We start from the raw sequence: 19595 nt of genomic DNA on the forward strand, positions 1-19595 counted from the left end.
CACCTGTAACTGATGTTAGCTGAAGTGCTAAACCAGCTCTTGGCAGCATGGCCTCTTTTGCAGGTGCACAGAATATTTTCTTTGTGTCAGTTTATTCAACTAGTACAGTTCATTAAGTATTTAATTTGAAGTTGAGAAATGGGCTGGGAATTGAAATAGAAGAAATGCTTATTTTTACCTTTCAATCTGTGAATAAAAATGAGGTGCGAGAGTCTGAGATCTATTAGTTTTAAAATCTTATAGGGTATATTAGCCAAAAATGATTGATTTAAATTCAGTAACTACAGATAATATGCTGCTTAAAAAACCAGTCTGTTTAATAAGATGAATGCTTTTTGCTGTGTCCAGCAAGATGGATGACTAAGATGACTGGTGTTTTTAAGTATATCTAAAGTTTAGTTTCCATTGACATCTGAATGCCATTTGAAAGAGATTACGTTTAAACAAAACAAAACACCAAAACAAAAACCCAATCCCCCCAAACAAAAAACCTTTGTGTGTGTGTGTGTAGGGAAATTCTAATATAACTATTTAAATCTATATAAATTCTAATATTATATTTTTTTTCCAAATTATACTTCCAAATGAAGCTGCAAGTTGGAGGCTGTGTGTCAGTCAGTGGGTGCACAATGATGGTGTGATTCACAAAGATGTTTCGCCTGGACAAGAATAAAAGAAAGCCTGGCCTGTAGTAGAAATTGTTGATTCTTGTTGGTAATAGCCAGTGTGTTCTCACAAAGCTCCTAATCAGTCTGCCCAGCAAGGATAGGAGTTGCACATTTTGCTAGAGCTTAGGTTGGGAAAAAAAAGACAACTGCCTGTTTTGAGGGAGGTGATTAATCCTTGCGCCAGGAGGGTTCTGCTGCAGCTCCTTCCCCTCTGCCCGCTCTCTTCCATGTGGTACCTGCAGCCAAGACCCTTTGGGAGTCATGGTGTTCCTAGCACTCCAGTAACTCTGTGTGCTCCCTGTCGGTCTCATGAGGAGCTGAAAATAGGAGGATTGTGTTGATAGAGGAGAGAAGATCCTAAAATTACTCTAGATCTGACGTGTGTTGTGACCTTAAGTGCAAGAAAAGAATACCTGGTTAAGATCCAAACTGAAGTCCTGTCCTTCAGCTGGAAACTTTATTGAGAGAAATTTTGAAACAGGGAGAAAGCAGCAGCATTACTTGTACATCTTCTGTAGATACATATGTATCCTAGTGCCTTAAGATGAGAAGTGGTTAACTTCTTTTCATATGGATGTGGGTTTTGATCCTGAAAATGGAATCTAGATTAACTTTATTACTGAAATAATGTATGTAGGTGATTCTTACACGTCCATCTTTGAAAGTCCAAAAGCTGTAAATGTAAATATTCCATAGTTGTTTCATTAGGCACCGTTTCTGACAATGACAGTACCGAACAAATTTCATTCTGGTCATAAAAACTGTGAGAACAGTTCTTGTGCTTCGTAACTGAAATCTCACTTAATATGTTATAGCACGTGCAACCAGAGAAAATAATTCTTTTGAAATTTATGGTGCTGAAGAGCAGCACCCCAAAACAATCTCTGTTTAAAGCCTTTACTGGGTGTTACTTGTAGGTGATTGCTTTTATTTTTCTTTGTAAGAAAAGGTACACCTCATTTAGAGTGATAGGGAAGTACTTTGTTCTGCACTGGGTTAATATGTAAAAGAGAGAGCTTGTTGCAAATGGATTTTCATCTGTTTATAGATTTAAGTCAATTGTCTTAACTGTTACATCATCCTAGTTCATTAATCTAATCTTGTATCCTTGGGAATTTAAAAAGCGCAGTATGCACTTTGGAAGGAACAGATAGCTGTTCAGATCAACAGATCTGAAATTGTATTGATAGGTGCTATTATGAGCAATTTGAGTTAGCTCTAAACGTAAAAGTCGCAACATCAGAGCATTACATATTTAAAAAATAAAAAACAAGTGGTACAGTCCTATCACAAGGTAGAATGTACAAGCTAATGTCAGCTACATTTTAAGTACATGGCAGAACCATTACACAATGCCTCAGGTGGTGGTAAGCAATAAATCTGAGGGTGACCAAATTTACCCACTGATTGCTTAGTGCTCTCAAAAAGTGCTGACCGGCAGAACTGTCTGTATGCCTGTTAATGTGAATTTCTCTGATAAAAAGAAGAAAAATAGGCATATATTAATGACCTTTCCTATAGTTAAATATAAATTAATATCCTACTTGTAATATTTTGTTTCCAGTGCCTGAACTGTTTCATGATAGCACCAGTTTAAAAGTCATTCTGAATTTCCAGTTTAAACAGTGGCTGGTTTTGTTGCATCTGTTCAGAGATCTTCCCGCCAAGAATTGTTTGTGCTGAAGTGCAATTTCGGATTTGTGTCTGTATGCATATAGTATTTATGGTGTTTTGTTTCAACTCTGACTTGAAATTTTGTTGTGAATTGTTCAGAAGGAGCTCTAAAAAAAATACTTCGAGGCACGTGCAGGTCGGAAAATAATTTGTCTGTCTGTCCAGGCAAGTGTAATTTGGAAGCAGGCAGCAGAGTAATTGTCATTGGTATGGCCTTTAACAGCTGACAGTTTGATACACACTTGATGGACAGCTTTTTTCCCATCATAGTCAGCATTTTTATATGCAGGAGCAGAATTTAAAATTATGACTTGAACTGTGTAGGTGATTTATTGTAAATCTCTTTCTGTCCATTTATGGTATTCTGTCCAAGTGTATCTTTTGTTCTTCTCTAAAATAGTTCTTCCCTGTTACCTGGAAAAACAACCAAACAAAAAACCCTCATAATATGTTGGTTGCGACTGATGCAGTGGCAAGCCATGTGCTTGCATTTCCTATGTTCCTTGATTTGTCAGCTTACCCAAAAGTCATCTGAGAGTGTTTGCACCCAAAGCAATGGTAAAATAAATTTTTAGTACGTAATTTAACACCATTATAGATAGCACAGCCTACTGAAAATGCTTGTGGGTGATAAACTCCGGTTGTCTTCAGCAGTTTTCTGAATTTGGCCCTGTAACACCAACTTTCAACCTAAATCCCAGAGATTAAAAGGATTTCAACCTGTAGGTGAATTGTGCTTTCCTGAGCAAGGAGACTTGAGAGCAAAAGAGTGAAATTAAGGAAGGGTTAGAGTAATCTTTTTTTGTGGTAGTGGTCACCCTGAGCGATACTCAGCTGTCTAAATTTAGGCATCAAATTGGATGCCAGAACTCAGAGCCTAGAGCCCCTGAGGACTTTAGGGGGACCCCAGGAGGGACAGCTGGAGCTCCAGAGTTCCCCTGACCACGTTCGGATCCTGAACTCCAAACCTTACATTATTTATCTGAGGTTGCACAGTGTTCTTAAACCCATCACTTCCTGTTAGTCAGCCCCCTCCTAACCTCAAGTGCTGATTTTTGATCTGCCAAAGGGTTTAAGTGAAGTGAGGCAGAGTGCACTCTTGTTCAGGGTAAGCGTTAATGTCTGTGTACAGCTTTTTGGTGAAATTAAAAAAATAACAAAATAAGAAAATAGGATTACATCTGGCATGAAGATGTTTCTTTTGCCATTGTGTTGATGCAAGTTTTCAGTTTTTAATTGTGCACAAATGGCAGAACTTCTCTCTTCTGTTTTTTTTCCTAATGTAACCAATTTAAATCTAAGTGTGGTTTCTACCATATGCTTGTTTCAACCATATTTGCAGTTAAAAAAAAATATTTCCAAAACATAAGAGTTCAGGGAAAATACACTGTTAACCATGAATCTGTGTAGATACTAATTTCTGAGGGTGATGCTAGCAAAAGGAAAAGATTGATCTACAGGGCTTGAAACTAAAGAACACAGACTTTACTTTAAGGAAGGAAAGCCACAGGACTTTTTCTCATCAGCTTTGTCAAAGAGTATGTATTCTGAACAAGGCTGAGACATCCACGTGTGCTTAGGAGGTGCTATGGTACCGTAATAGAAGGCACTTTGTGCAAATTTTGAAAGAAGGGGAAATACACCCTGAAGTGATTGAGGTTAAAAGCTGTCATCGTGAGAAAAATTTTAGTCTTGGGCACGTATTTGAATTTTTGTTGTCTGTAAATTACTGATGCAATGCAGCAAGATAAGGCTAACTAATTTTTTAAGCTGAGTTCCTAAGTTTAAAATACAAAGTGCTACTCTGGCACAAAACAGTAGTTCTTGTAAATAACATGTTTGTATGATCAACTTGGTATGCAGAAAGGAGTTTTTCTGTGTCTCATCATTCAGGGAAAAGGTGAATTTTCTGTTTGAGCTTACACTGGTTGTTATAAATGTTCAGCACAAATGCAAGAGCGTGAGTAGAATAACATGGAAAGACAGCATGACAAAAGGAAAGCAGTGAGGCGAAAGGCAACGTTCTGCTTCCTGACAGAAGAAAACGGATGATGCAATCTCTAAAGTAAAAACGTATATAATTGTCTGTAGTATGCCTGTAATAAATGGTATCAGTGATGGGTTTTCCTTACATTCTATCCATGTCGAAGGAAGGCAGTGATGAACAAATTCAAGGTATGTATGTATAATGGACATGGGCCGACTCCTGAGTGGGCTTGAGTCCTGGACCGTGGGATCTGGGGAGGTTTCTCTCCTCCGGAGCGCAAGGGAGCATGCTTGGCTTTCAAGAGCCCTGTGCGTGCAGTACAGAAGAGGCGGGAGAGGCTGAGAACAGAACACAAGGGAGCCTGTGGGGGAGAAGGGTGGGCTGGGAGGCACTGAGTGGCAGGGAAGGAGTTCTTACGGCAGGGAGCTGCCTGAGCTGCAGAGGAGATGAGGGGAGGTGGAGGAGAGTTGGTTAGCTCAGGGAGCCGCTGAGGATTGCTGTCTCCTGAAAGAGAATACGGGATTCTCCTCGCAAAGAGGGAGAGTACCGCTTTTTCTCAAGTTTTTCATCTAATCTTCCTGCTTGCCATTTGTTTTCCCCTATTAGAGAGGGCATTTTGGTTCAATTTGCTTTTGTCTAATAAAAGGTTGTTTTCGTGCTCCAGTGTCTTTGTGGTGCATGCATGTGAAGCATTGAGGGCCAGGGGGATTGTTTTGGATAATTTTAGCTAAAGATTTCAGCTGACTTGGTTCACAGAGATGTTACGATTTGTGATATCTCTGTACAAGAAATGATGTTATATGTCAGTAAGTATATCTTTAAAAAATTAAGAAAATAGTCTCCAGTTTTCCCTTCAACAAGAAAATGATCTGTAGGACCCTAAAATTTAAAACAAATTGGGAGAAAAGAGAAAGCACTGTAGACAATGGTCAAAAAGTCCAGTTGTTTTTGTGTAAGTAGGGAAGCATTCCGGACGAGCACCATAAATTTCATAGCCTCATGGCAATGGGCAAAAACTTGCAGGAATAAAAAGAAAGCAAATAGTTGCAAGGCCATTTTCCCAAATTGGAAAACAGTATTCTCTATAATCCCGCTGCTCCTGCAAACTTTGGTTTCAAAGTTGAGACAGCTGTAAACTGAGAATGGGATAATGTCATTTTGCTTCAGTTTCTCTGGAAAACAGTGGCAGAAAGCATGTGAAAGGAGGTCTTCAAAATGGCGGGCCGGGGCAATGTGGTAAAAACACCGCCTTGCAGCAGTCAGCACAGGGAGCAGACAGAAGTGCTGAAGTATGGTTCCGTCTTACTAGACAAGCATTATGTGAATGGTGTGGTATAGGAGACATCTTCTTTCAACTGCTGCGAAAGCTCAGAGGTCCTGGAACAAACGAGGGTCCTGTCTCCCAGCAGGCACAGAGATGGGAGACTTCATCTTTCTCTCAGCCAGAGGAATGAGAGAGAAGTGCGGAGTTGGTTGTAGAAGACAGCTCAGGAAAAGGAGAAATCTAATTTCAGAGTGTTGGTTTTGGGAGAAGGAGTGAGCTTGATGTAAGTGGTTGGGGGTTTTCTTGTTGTTGTTTGTTTGTGGGGTTTGTTTTTGTTTTTTTTACATCTTTGGCCTCTTTAATTGACTGTGGGGAATTTTTTTTACCCTCTTCTCACTGTGGAAAAAGGAAGACAGAAATGAGAAAAGGGGCTGTGATGATGGCCTTGAAGAGTATAAGCAACAGTATGTTTTAATTTGAATTTGGAATATGGCTCATTGAGTTGTGAAGGTTACAAATAATAGTACCAATGCAAAGGGCTTTCTGGTAGTTTAGCAAGAGCGTTTCTCTGTATTGTTCATGGTTATGTCAAAAGGAGCTGGAAGCTAAATTATACTGAATCATATAAAAGTGTCTCAGCATCTGTTTTCAAACTGTTGTATTGAAGAGAGACTGAAAATTGGATGCAGATCACCAGAAACACTTCAGTCATACACGGAAAAAAGTGTTTTAAGGAATAAGTATTAAAGAAGGGAGTAACTTAAAAGTCCAACACTTTTTGGCTTTAGTTTTTATATACACCTTCTTATCAAACGTGCTTAGAGGAAAAAATTCTCTTCAGCAGCATGTGAAGAACAGGAATATTTGAGTGGAGAGATTTGGTTCCTTTTGACCTACTGACACATTCGGAAAATCACACAAAATGGACAAATTTGATCAATCCCTTTCTTCAGAACCTCCTTGTAAAAACATGCATACCTCTTAATACCAAGATGATAATCACTTGGAACAAAAAACAATATTCACCTTTTGATTTTTGAGCATTCCCTCAATATCAGGACACAAATTTACGTCTTACTTTTGCTTTTCTTACTGATTTCCTGTATAAGTGGAGATAGAAGGGATTACCTGCGTATAAAAACTGCTGCTCACTGTGAGGAAGGGTAGGAGCATTAGATTCTCTGGTTGTTCCGCAGCATCAGGTGCTGGTATTTATTCCAGCTATAATTACAAAGCTGTGCTGAGAGTGAAAGTGATACAGTCACTCCAGCTTTGTTAGTATCTCTCTAACGAGGAAACTGTTGCACCTTCAAACTTCTGTTATAGATCTAGTAATTATGACTTCCATAAGTCCCAGCCACTATAATTAATATTATAACTGACAGTTATAACCTTATTTTCACTCACTTGCAACATTTGAAAAATTATTGTCTTAGACCAATGTTCTCTTCAATTTTTTTGTTTGCCTATGGATAAATTATTTCAGAAAGACTTGGGGGGAAAAAAAAGTCTTTTTGTTTAATTTCATTTTGGATAACGTGAGAAATTCCTTTCTCATATTACTAAAGATGTTTTCCCTCTCGCCCCACTTGCAGGTTTTGCAGGGAGTGTTTTATAGCACCCGTGTATTCTGCTAACTGGATGGTTGTGTTGCTAGAAGCTGCTGACTGGTCTTTGAGGTTATTCCCAGACAGTACGCGAATAGACATGAATAGTTGGTGAGTCTAATTGGAGATGCCTGCAAGAGGAAGCTGTTTAGTCTATAGCTTCTCTGAAACAACTGCAACTGCCTACGTCTGTTCGCTGGGAATCCTGGCAGTCGGTAGTGGGAGGCAGATCTGCTGTGAATGCAATCTCTTCCCCCTCTCCTCTTTATATCGTTACTTAGGCTGTCTCTGCAGAGCCAGCCCAAAGGCATGTTAGATACTAAAGGAAGTTAATATAGGGAGTTATCCGTTTATCCTTCAGCTGTCTCTGTACCTAAAAACCTGTGCCTGATCTGTCATTTACATGCTTCAGGCTGGGACAGCACAGAAGTAGTGGTGATGGACTATTGCATCTTGTGAGCTTATGGAAATAAAATTTATGACCTATATATATGGTTGTGCCATCATATTCAAAGCGACCTTTCATACAGGTTAAATGTGGGTTTGTATAATTGGTATGGGAGAGGCAAGCAGTTGCTCAGTATGGTTTTTGGACATAGACCAGGAGCAAGTAAGGAACAGTTCAAAATGAGACGGTGAGATCCCCGTTTGGTGGGTTAATGCAGAACAGCGCTATGAGAGCTGTCCTTAGTGTGGAGTGAAAGGCTTTTAGACCTGTCCTGGTTTAGTTAAATAATCACTACCAGTTGTAGGAACTAACAGTAGCAGTCCAGTTCTTCCTGTGTTCACAGTTACTCCTTAGATCAAGCGTATGATTTCCCTGTCAGAACTTGATGGTACATGTGGTCACAGATACATGCAATTGTTTGTTTTTCCAAGAAGGTGCCTTTTTCTCCTGTTTGTCAGCAGTTTTTGCCTAATTTAGCAGCTCATGGTTGAAAGTCTGTATAACAGAGCTTAAAATGTTCTCATTTCTTTAGCTTAGTAAAGACTAAATGGCACAACCCCGTCAAATCTAGTAATTTACCAGGTGGATATTGCCACAGATAAACTTATATTTAAGCGCTGTACACCTCTCTTAGTTAAATCACATGAAGCTTTACCTTGTGTTCCAGTAGCACCCTTGAACCATTGTTCTTTATTTTGTCTCTTAGGCACACCACTTCTAGTACGAAGGAGCAGTGATCCAGCTTTGGGCCCACCTGCTGACTTCCACCCAAGTGTTTCTCATTCCAGTGACCACAGTCTCAAGCACGTTGTGGCAGTAGGTGTCATGTAACTCACCTTTTTCTTAAGGGCAAAACCTGTTCTAACCTGTTGGTATATTAACAGTGTTTAACAGTCAATTAACAGTGGCTCTCTTTTTTTAAAATGAGAGATTTACATAAAGCTCAGTGTTGATATAAGGCACTGGAATATGAACTGAACTTTTAGCAATTGTTTATTTGTTCGGTTTCATATTGTTTACCATTGCTTAGTGGAAAAAATGTACTTCCCCTTTAATATCCTTCATTGGTCTTGCACCCTTTTTCACTTCCCTTGTTTTCTCATGGCATTTCTGTCTTCCTTTGGCACCCTGCTACTATCCTGCATGGTCTCTTCTTTCTCACTTTTCTGTTTTACAACATAACTCTTCCATTTTGAGGGCAAATTTGTTTTCAACATAGTTATTACTAAACATTAGTGCAAAGACACAATTAGTGAGGATGCAGTAACTCTTAATAAGATGTTATTGCAGGCTGTCTTCAGTCTTCTAAAAGTGCTACTGTCTTGGTCACACTTGGGCCACATTTTTTACTTTGCAATTTTAAGGCCTGAAGCTTTGTGTTTGTGTGTGGGGAAGGTGTTCCTATATTGCTTATAAAAAGATAAAATTCTTTAGAATCTCTCAATGTCAGCTGGGGTACATAAGTGTATCAAGCAGAACAGAGCTTTTTCATAGACTTCTGCACTACTTTATGACAAATTAATGCTGGCTTAAATGATGGTGCAGTTGCACCTGCTTTCGTTTGCTTGTGAAATTTATGCCTTTTCCTCTTTAGCTTCCCTATACAGTGTTGCAATTCACTCCCTGTCCCCAGTTGTGTAAACCAATCTATCACTGCTTTGTTTCAACGCAAAAAACACTCAGAAACCCCCAGCCTCTTCATTTGGCATGAGGGGGATGTTTCAGCCTAGATCCCAACTAGTTTATGGCAAGATTCCACAAATGGCCGTATTGGCTCATTAGGGAGCAGGAGGAAAGAACTGGGGTTCAGCAACACATGCTGGAGGTTACATTCACCTTTTCAGCTGAAGATGTTATATTTAAGACCATACTTCCAGTTAAGTTCATGTCAATGAGGTAATTAAATAGAAAGTCAGATGGCTTGCTTATAAATGATGTTTTATGGCTCTCAATCTTAACTCTGTCATTCTGAAGGCCAACACAGGATTTTAGTTGACTGTTCATTGTTTCTCTTTGCATGGCCAAATGTGTGTGCATCTTATTTTGCAATGGCTTCTGTTACTTGCTAAGTGGTGCAATTTTAAAAGTGCTAGGAACTCTCCAAGTACATTATGGTGTTACAGGGGGCTGAACTCTGTCAAAGTCCTGTGTCATTTGTCAGACCTGTTTGAGCTGAGAGGTTTTTCTTGATGTTTGCTGCAAGCACTTACATATTAATGAAATACTGACTTAGTCTGATAAATGAAAGTACAAAGAAGAATTCTTGGTTAAGAGTGAAGATCTTACTGTCTTTGCAAAGTTGAGAAATGTGTGAGTATCTCAGTATGTAATGCTGACCTGTGGTATTTTATTACCATGAAAATTGGGAAAAAAAAAAAGTGGAAAAATTGGTGAAATTTGCATTCCAGGACATGTTTCGAATGCTTTATTTTTGACTCTCAGGGAGAGAGAGAATAGGTTTTTGTTGTTTTGTTTTTTTAAAAAAATATAATATTAGTGGTGACAAGTGCGTTTGATGCCATTATATGAGGACTGCAGTTATATTGGGAGGCTAAAACCTCACTGTGCTTCACTGACTTGCATCAGTACACAAGAATCCTCTAGGCCTAAAGGAATTCTCTATGCCTAAAATACAGAGCATCCCTCCATCAGCTGTAGGGGTAACCGTTAAAGCTGGACAGATGACAACAGTGGAGAAGGCTCTCAGATTTTTTAAAATGTCATGTAAGGGGGCAGGAGGGAAAGGCCCAGAAGGTTGAAAGTTTTTATTGTTAAAGTGAAAATTTGTAACAGGAAAATACATTACACCAGCTCTTATTTTTGCAACAGTACAATTTCTAAAAATCTCATCGTCAATCATCCTGAAATATGCTTTGGCATAATGTTTTGGGAAGCACAGAAAGCTTAAATAACATAGGTTAAATTAGGTACAGATTGTTTTAAAACACGGGGAAGAATCGATAATCTGACAAATGAAAAAACATGGCACAAGCAACTGAATGCTGCATTTTGAATGTAGCTATGCTCTTTCACGCAAGTGTTAAAGCAGTATTTGGAGAAAATTCATTTGTTCTGTATATTGCTGCTGGAAATTTAAAATTAATACTGCCTTTCCTTTGCCACAAACACATACTTTTTTCACGTTAAACTGCTTCCTTGCAGTCACATGCAAGTTAGAAAAACCAGAGCTGTTGGTAGATGAAACAATTTTCAGTGCATGTAATAAAAATTAAGTCTCTGTATTTATGCCACTATTATTTTAGCAATCATTTTGTAATTGAAACTGACTTCTATAATTAGCTTAATTGTTTTGGCACTTTTGGTGTTTAGCACCTGTAGAACTGGCAGTTCAGTTCTGTGTAGAAATACTCATAGTTAGACTGTATGCTGTCTTATGTGGTATGTACTGATACACCAGTAGTTGATCAGATTTTTGAGAGGTGATTATCATATAACTCTCTGAAGAGAGCACTGATTTGTCTCTAGGAGAGTGCAGGACAGATGTACAACAAGTAATGCATAAAATAAAACAGCAAACATGCAGTAATATAAGAAAAGAACATTGCTATCCAGTTCAGGTGAACTGGATGAATCTAATGAACCATTTGAGTGGTTCACAGTATTTATAGAATCTAAGCAGAGCATATATTCTGCTTTTTAGATGTCCCATTCATTTTTTTTCATGCCATATGATGATTACCAAAATTACAAAATATTTTCTGAGTGACCAGGTATTTTGAGAAGAATTTGAGCCATTCTTTCATATTTTCTCTGACACTTATTTTGTCTTAGCTGTAGTTTTAGCCCCAGTTAACAAAATACTTCTGGATCAATCAAAAACTGATAGTGAAGTCCAGCATCTGTTCTCTCAGACTGGAAGTCATTTAACAGATGGTATAAAATTTGAGTTTCTTTTTTCATCCAAACTTCTCCTTCCTTATCGTGATAGCTGCCACTGAAAAATTTAGATACTACAATCAGGGAAAAATAGGGATAACAAACATCTGAATTTGTTATTGAAGAAAAGGCATTTGTTAGTGAATTTGTTAATTTATGAAGGCAACTGTTAGGCTCTTCCGTTTAGCTATAATCACAGAGCCCTGGCCAGGCTTTCAAAAATGGAAACTTCCCTCTGTAGGTCTCCAGAGAGGACCTCAGGGAAGCATAATTAGTTTAATGCACTTCTCTGAAAAATTCGGTGGCCGTAGCCTTGCTACGGCAATAGCCAGGTGCTGGTCCAACTGCTTTTTGGCTGTGAATGGCCTGGCTTCAGAAAGTGGGGTTAGCAGTGGGCATGAAGTCTTTCACTGGGGATCTCCCCTGGAGTGAGGCCATGCTGTGTGATTGAGATGGTCGAAGCCTTTCAGAGGGAGGAAGCATTCTTTGGCCCCTTAACGCTTGCTCAACACTTGTCCCCAGCTTGCTGAGAGGAGCTGCAGTTTCAGGTTCTCTGTGCCAACTCAGAAGTTCCTAGCTGGATCCAGGCTCCACTCTGATAAAGATGAGACACAGCAAGGCAGAAACTCTGAATTGTGGGGTTCTGTTGGTTTGGTTTCTTGAACTTTTTAGAGAGCAGAATAGATTTTGCTGCTTTTTCTCTGTCCAGTTCATCCAGGTAGTAATTGCTAAGGTATAATTAAAACATCTGAACTTTCCTTTCTGGAGCTATTACTTCTGCTTATCTCTCTCTTTGCACAGGGACAGACTTCCCTACTATCTTAAGACTTGAGCTGTCATGAGTTTTAGATGGAGGGTTGTGGTTCTGTTTAAGTTGATGGAAGTTTTGCATTAATTCTGGTGGGACTAAGGTTTCACCCCCTCTTGTTAACTTGCTGATTGTTATGGGGATGCTATGTTCTGCATGACTTTCTTTTCTTTTATAGTTGCATGTTTCCTCGATAAATACTTAGGTTAACTTGGAGTTAATCAATGGGAATGGCTGATTAAATTGCATTTATCCATATTTAAAGATACAATGAGATGCTGGATCAATTGAAGTGCTGCTCCAGTGGCTCAATACAGTTTCAATTTTTACCTAGATGTGACTTGAAATTGACTGTATTTTATGCATTGTGGACATACAATTTGCAATTTTGGATAAGGTTCATATATAATCAGAACATTTTTATGTTACAAGCCCTTGTTAAAAAGGGTCGAAGCCTCCTCTGGTTCTTCTGGCCATTAATTGTGTTTGTAATGTATTAGCCTTCCTGATTAAGTGTCTGCAGATTAGCATAATGTGAGCGTGTGTAAGGATGCAGCTCCATGATTTGTTCCTTTTACATACTATTTTATGTACATATGTAAACGTAAAGGTATGCTACAGTCAGAGCTCGGCTTTGAGATAAAGATTATCAGTAGTACTTTCAAAATGTGTGGGTATTTTACTATAAGAAAAAGGCAGAAATATTACTTCATCTAATCAGACTATTTAAAAACAGGGCAGGGCAGAAAAGGTGACAGTGATGGAATAATGCTGTAGAGTCTGTAACTTGGGTTGATCCCGCAGGTTTCTGCTAAGGCTCGAGCTAAGAGACTGCACTGCCCTGAGGGTTGTATTGTCTGTCTGATTTTAGAAGATAAAACTTTTGTCCAGTATGTTTACTCACCCTGACTAGGTCAGGTAGTTTTATTTTCTGGAACCTTTATGTGTGTTAGAATTTTAATATGAAATTCTCCCATAGTTATGTGATAGAATCCTAGAATGGTTTGGGTTGGAAGGAACCTTTAAAGGTCACCTAGTCCAAGCCCCCTGCAATGAGCCGGGCCATCTTCCACTAGGTCAGGTTGCTCAGAGCCCCATCCAACCTGACCTTGAATGTTTCCAGGGATGGGGCATCTACCACCTCTCTGGGAAGCTGTTCCAGTGTTTCACCACCCTCATTGTGAAAAATTTATTCTTTGTATCTAGTCTGAATCTACCCTCTTTTTGTTTAAAACCATTACACCTTGTCCTATCGCAACAGGCCCTGCTAAAAAGTCTCTCCCCATCTTTCTTATAAGCCCCCTTTAAGTATTGGAGGAGGTAGGCTATGAGAAGGAAACCAGATATTGGGAGGAATGCGGTAATTCTTCAGGAACTAGCAGCGCTGGAAGGATAGTGCACTTGTAATGCTTTAAATCCAGTGGTTGTTGATGTATAGTAATTAGACAACAAATAAAGTAGAGATGGAAACACATCTTAGGTATTACGATGTGTGTTGCAGGGTAGAGGCAAGACTGCTTCCCTGAGGTGGTGTGGTCTCAGACTGTCATTCAGAATAGCAAGGTTTTTAAATTCTGGAAGGCATTTACTTTTTTCTGGTAAAAGTTTTCCTATTAATAATTTAACTCCTGCTCTTGAAATACTGCTGTGTGGAACTGAACAGAAGATCTGGGGAGATTTAAAAGAATTTCCTGTCATTCAGCTGGGGAGTTCCAAACAGTTTGAGTTTTTTAAAAGGGAATTCTGATGTGGGTGAATCCATTTTTAAAGCAACTACTGTGTGTCTGTTTATGCTGTGGAATATATATAGAACACTCCTAATCAGCGCAGGAGCTTGTCAGTGTATTGCTTTTGATGTCTGATTAGATGATCATAGGGACATCTGCAGAGAGTTAGTTTTGAAGTTGTTGGTGTGAGGCACTGCAGGAACCAGAGCTGTGTGGCACTCTTACACCATGAAAAACTGCTGCTCTTAAAGAACCTTTTATAAATCCAACTATGCAGCTAGCTGAGGGCTGTCAAATTAACAAAAGCCATTCCTTCTCGATTCTTTCTGTTGCTTTTCAACCCTGCACTGCTTTTTTCCCCCTTCCTTGTACTGTGTGCTGTGGCATTGTGCGTCAAAAAGAAATTACTTTATATTGTGGAGGAAAAACTGAGAAATGTAAATGAAATATTTGTAATACTTCAGAATACTGAATTGATCATCTGAAAAAGGACAAAGTGTCCTGTGGTAATTTCCTCTTCTGAGGGTGCAAAGAGGTACGGGGGTGTGTGTGGGGAAAAGTCCTCTTTGTGTTTCTTGCACAGCCTACATTTCAGAAAAAGTGTATTGTCTTACCTGTATTTTTTAAGATGAGCAGTGGGTGTAATTTACATATTTTTATTTGAGAAGGATAAGTAGACTTTTTGTGATTTATTTTAATAAGAGCTAATAATGAATGTTCCGTGATGTTAATATAGTATATAAATTATCAGTAAAAATGGTACAATCGGTAAAAGAAGTTATTCATTGTTAATGTGTTGCTTTCTAAAGCCTGTTTTCAATGAGAGGAGTGCAGGGTTTTTACTGACTATTCATGAGATAAAGTATCTATTATGAAAACCATCAAAGTTCTCCATCGTTCTGGAACTTACGTTAGTAGGGGGCTGGGTTTTGTTTCCTCTTTAAAATAAATTTTGGGCCTTGGCTGTCATTTTGAAGATACCTGATTGTTTATAAACAATTCTCCTTTGTCCTCTGCCTTGTGTAGTCAGCTAGATGTGATTGCGGGTGATGGAAGATGGCTGAAAGACTTCAACTCTTTCCCATGTGGCCTATCTTATAAAGAATGTGGAAAAATTATAGGGTGGAAATAAGAACTGCTGACAAAAAAAAAAGGGGGGGAAAAAAGGTCATGCTTTCAATGCTGTTGACACATATTCATCTCTATAGCTACATCTTTGGGGTCCTACAAAACGCTGTCATTCCATCTGGAACAGCTTTTAGCAGGCAGCTTACGCAACAGGCTCATGGCGCTGAAATTGGAATGAAACATTAGCAAGTTACTTGTATGTCTGACAGTCAAATTTAAAAGTGGAAGATGGCAGTCAACATGGCTCATGCATATCATTTACTGTCAAGCTCTAGAAACATTTAGCTAAAATAAAATAGGTTCTCAGTCAGTGTCCTACTGAAATGCCTGCTACTAAATAAATAAGGTTTTCCATAAACATAGCAAACCAGTGGACAACTGGGAATAATGGCAGACGTCTCTGATACTTATTTAGACCCAAATGTTGCTGTGACATTAGGAAAAAAACTCATTTTGGATTTTTTAATACGTCATCTTGCAGTGCACTGATGTATGAGACTCTGCTCTTGTTCTGGTTAATATTTCTGTGTCTCTGAAAGAGATATCTGTGGCTTTGTTTCTCTTACAGGACTGACAGTTACTCACACTCAAAGGAGGCGCGATTTTTGGGTTTTTTTTTAGGAGAGGCCTCGTAGACACTAAATTACCCATCCCATTGGATACACCTTATCTGGAGATTTGTTCTTCTGTGTAGTTGGTGTCTCAGCTAAGCTGGATTTACAGGTTTTCAAGTTGTAATAATAACATAGTGCTCTTTAAAACTTGCACATTAATTTTTTTTAATGGCAGCAGGTCCTGATTTACTCCATATCTATGAAGCAATTTCTTACAATGACAACTGGAATGAAGGGAGGAATATTTTAATGCTTCTGTGCGCTTCTGGTGTTGCAGGTGTTTGACATGTTGGATTTGGGAATAATAAACTGAGACCACTGTGAATATAGACTAAAATGGTAAGGGTGATTCAGTGAGATTCAAGATTTTGAACGAAAATCTCAACTTTGATTTTTGTCAGTAATTGCAATGGTTTCTTCCGGCCTGTAAGTCTGATGTGACCTTTGGTCATAACCCAGGCAGTAGAGCTTCTCTGAAATAACTTTAAATAAATAAAACCTAATAAATATACAATTTAGTAAATAAGTAAATCTTCAGTTGAAAAGGAAGTTAGTAGACTCTAGAATAACTGAGTTGGTGCAAGAGCAAATTGCTGTCACTGTTCCTCTGTACTATGAGGGACAATAATTACCTGTTTGTGAGGCACCCTGGTATTCTAGTCCTGAGCACCCAAAGATGGACATACTTGTGGTCTGATCTGGCACAGCTGTTCTTACGATGTATTTCAGATCCTAAAGAAGTGTATTTGCCAGCTCAGTTTTACACATCCCAAGCAGTATCATAAAAAAGAAAAAAACCCCCAAACTTTGGCCCCCAGGAGAGATCTTATAGGAACAGTTGCTCCGTAAGATTTTTTTTTTCTTTTTCTTGACAATCAAGTTGAGTAGTGGCTTGTGCTTTTTTTAAAATTATTTTTCCATTTTTAAAGTACTAGTAACAATAAGTTTTGCTTTTAATTCATCTTGGTTTAAGCCTTGGTTTAATCTAGGTTTCATTAGAACATACAGATTCTCAAGCTCCTCTCTAAAATTCAAGTAAACCAGCTTTCTTCTTTGCATCAGTCCCAAGGGATGCGGATAGTACCATAGTTACTGTATTTGACTGCACCATGTAACATGACCTGGGCTGAGAGCACATTGTGGTGTCTTAGAGTTAGCAGAATTACTCTCTGTGTCGGCATTCATGCTGATGTCTATTTAGCAGCTGGCTTAGACTGACGTGAACTTGGACCTTAAATAAAAGAGCTGCTGTGTTTCTTGTAGGTTGCTTGCTCCATTGACCTAATAGTGGTGCATCTGAGATAATTATACATTTAACACCTGTGGAGATAAATTGGCCTCCTCCTTTTCCTTTCTTCTGCTTTTTTGGAATTACCAAGTACAATCAATTTCATGGTGTATCTGTCAGGTTTACAGAAACAAAAGGAAACCCCTTCTTTTCAGCTGGCCTCATGTCAGTCTAAGAAATATGGTGAAGGCTCCTCAGATGTGGAGTTCACTTCCACCCCCACACCTCCCTTTCTTTAATGTTCTGCATAAGTCTTTCCGTCCTTCAAGCAGCAGAATGAGAATCAAACAGAAATACATTGTTCAGGGGTAAAGTAAGTTCTGCGAGCAGCACTGCTGAGAAGAGGGCCAGTTACTCTTCATCGACTCATCTTTTGACACTTTCCATAAGAGCCCAAATTAATTCTGTTTCTGATGCAGAAGAGGCATATTCCAAGGGGAATTTTATAAAACGCTTCTGTGAGAAGTTGCAAGTATGTTAAAAGGAGGAGAGGCCAGGGAACAGAAAAACCACAGATTAAATGAATTTTAAGTCACAAAGAAGAAAAAAATCTGTTTATCATCAGGAAGAAAGATATCCCCTTCAATTTGGTTTCAAAAGAGGTAGCCAAAGTATGGAAGTTTCACCTTAAAAAGAAAGAAATAAATAAAGTCTGTGAAATGCCGCAGCTCTTAGTGACAAATCTGTTTCTCAGAAGTTCCTGTAGTGATATTCTCTTTAGCCAAAGAAGTAGTGTCTTAACCATATTTTTGGTTTAAAAGAACATAGGAACATTTTCCTCAGATCTGTGAGGCATCCGCTATAGCTACCTAGGCATCAGATGTTCTGTGTGCTTCTGCAAAGATGTGGTTTTTCTTAATTAATGGTATTGGTGAAAATTCTGTGGCACAAAGACCAGCTACGAGACCAGTGTGGCTAACGTACACTATGCAGATAAATGTATCCACATTTCCTTTATGCAGAGTAGTATGTGCTGCCTTGGATGCTCTCGGATTTCCACTTGAGAGACTGCATTCAGTAATATTGTGCATCTGAGGGAAGAATATTCTACAAAAGATACCCTGAAAATACTGATGACTGAAGTGGTCTGCTCTATAGTGGTAAGAACAGCTAGAATCAGAAAGTTTTGCTCCTTGTGGAAAAAATGCAAAAGACTATATTAAGCTTATATTACAAGTCCTCCTTGAGTTCCTACCAGGGAGGCTCAGAGAAGCAGAGAATCAGAATGGGCTAGAAAATTTTTTACGCAGTATTTTTATTATTTAGAAATTACCCTGTAAACTTCTAAATAGCAGAATTAACTCTTCGGGTAAAAGAGGTCAGTTCCACTTCAGTCTTCAGGCCATTCTGCCCATCCTTGATTCCCTGTTGTTAAGCATGGGAATATGCTCCATCCTGTTATGCAGAAGAGAAGAAGGGAGATTGTCTGGATCACTGTTCATAGATAGACCCAAACATTGCTAGCCAGGATGCTTTAAGATGGATGCTGTGTTAAGCTCAAATTGATAGTCTAGTTAATACACAAAAGAGAATCTCTGGTGTATGTTTTTCTCTTTAAAGCACCTCATAACATAGCAAGAAATTTTCAACAGTAGAAATACTTTTAGATTAGGGAGTACCATGTTAATAATAACAAAGCTATCCTTGGGTTTACAAAACACTGAACCAAATGATCGCTTCATGCCCGGCTGTGATTTTCTGCCTTTTTACCTTTCAGTGTCTAGTTTGTGTGTAGTTGTCATTTTCAAATGGCTGTTTTGAGACATGTTGATGATGCTATTGTGTTAATGTCATCAATCATACAAACACTGATATTACCAGGTAAAGTTAGTTCATTAGAACCAGATGCATGCTCCTGTAAATAAAATTAATTTTTTTTTTTTTTTAAAGTATGGCACTATGCCAACAGATTATAGCACTTTTGGGAAATTAACCTGCTGCCAATTATATGTATTTATAGTACTATGCAAGTGTATAAAACATCAAATTATTGATATTAGTTCTGTTAAAATTACTTTTATGTAGTGTCTGATGTTGGTTACCTTTTAAGCAGTGGTCTAACATGCAGATTCTAGGTTTCCAGTGATTTAGGTTTTGTTAAAATGATTCAATATTTAGAATTCATTACATATTATTATATATTAATATGATTATGATGATGACTACCACAGAAATACTTTTTTATTTAATTAGTAAGATTACTTCAGGTCTAGCTTTCTGCTAGTAGAGACTGGTAAAGACAGTAAAGGCCACTGCTGCTAGTATTTTGTTCTGTAACAATGAAGCATGCGCATTTAGGGCTGGTTGGCAACTCTGTTTAGTTTGCACTGCAAAAATCAAATGAGGAAATACTCTTTGATTTGATATATGCAATGTATAACCTGTTTCTTTTGCTTTTTAAGTAGTTGAAATAATCTAGGCTTTTGATAAATGTGTATTAAGTAAAATGGTGCGAATTAAAGTTAGAAAGGAAGTTCATAGCATT

At 38.4% G+C, this 19595-nt stretch overlaps 1 protein-coding gene across 3 annotated transcripts in view; it reads left to right on the top strand.

Moving 5' to 3' along the window:
* Positions 1-19595, top strand: part of PARD3B (par-3 family cell polarity regulator beta) — a 439522-nt gene that overhangs the window by 152119 nt on the left and 267808 nt on the right. For all 3 annotated transcript variants that reach the window (XR_012044291.1, XM_072874183.1, XM_072874182.1), the window contains exon 4: positions 8355-8464. Coding sequence is in view for 2 of the 3 variants with exons in the window: in XM_072874183.1 (XP_072730284.1) it covers positions 8355-8464 (110 nt within the window). In the remaining variant the exon portion in view is untranslated. The remainder of the gene's footprint in view (positions 1-8354; positions 8465-19595) is intronic.

The sequence above is a fragment of the Ciconia boyciana genome, chromosome 10, assembly GCF_034638445.1.
Source record: "Ciconia boyciana chromosome 10, ASM3463844v1, whole genome shotgun sequence".
In the NCBI taxonomy this organism is placed as follows: domain Eukaryota; kingdom Metazoa; phylum Chordata; class Aves; order Ciconiiformes; family Ciconiidae; genus Ciconia; species Ciconia boyciana.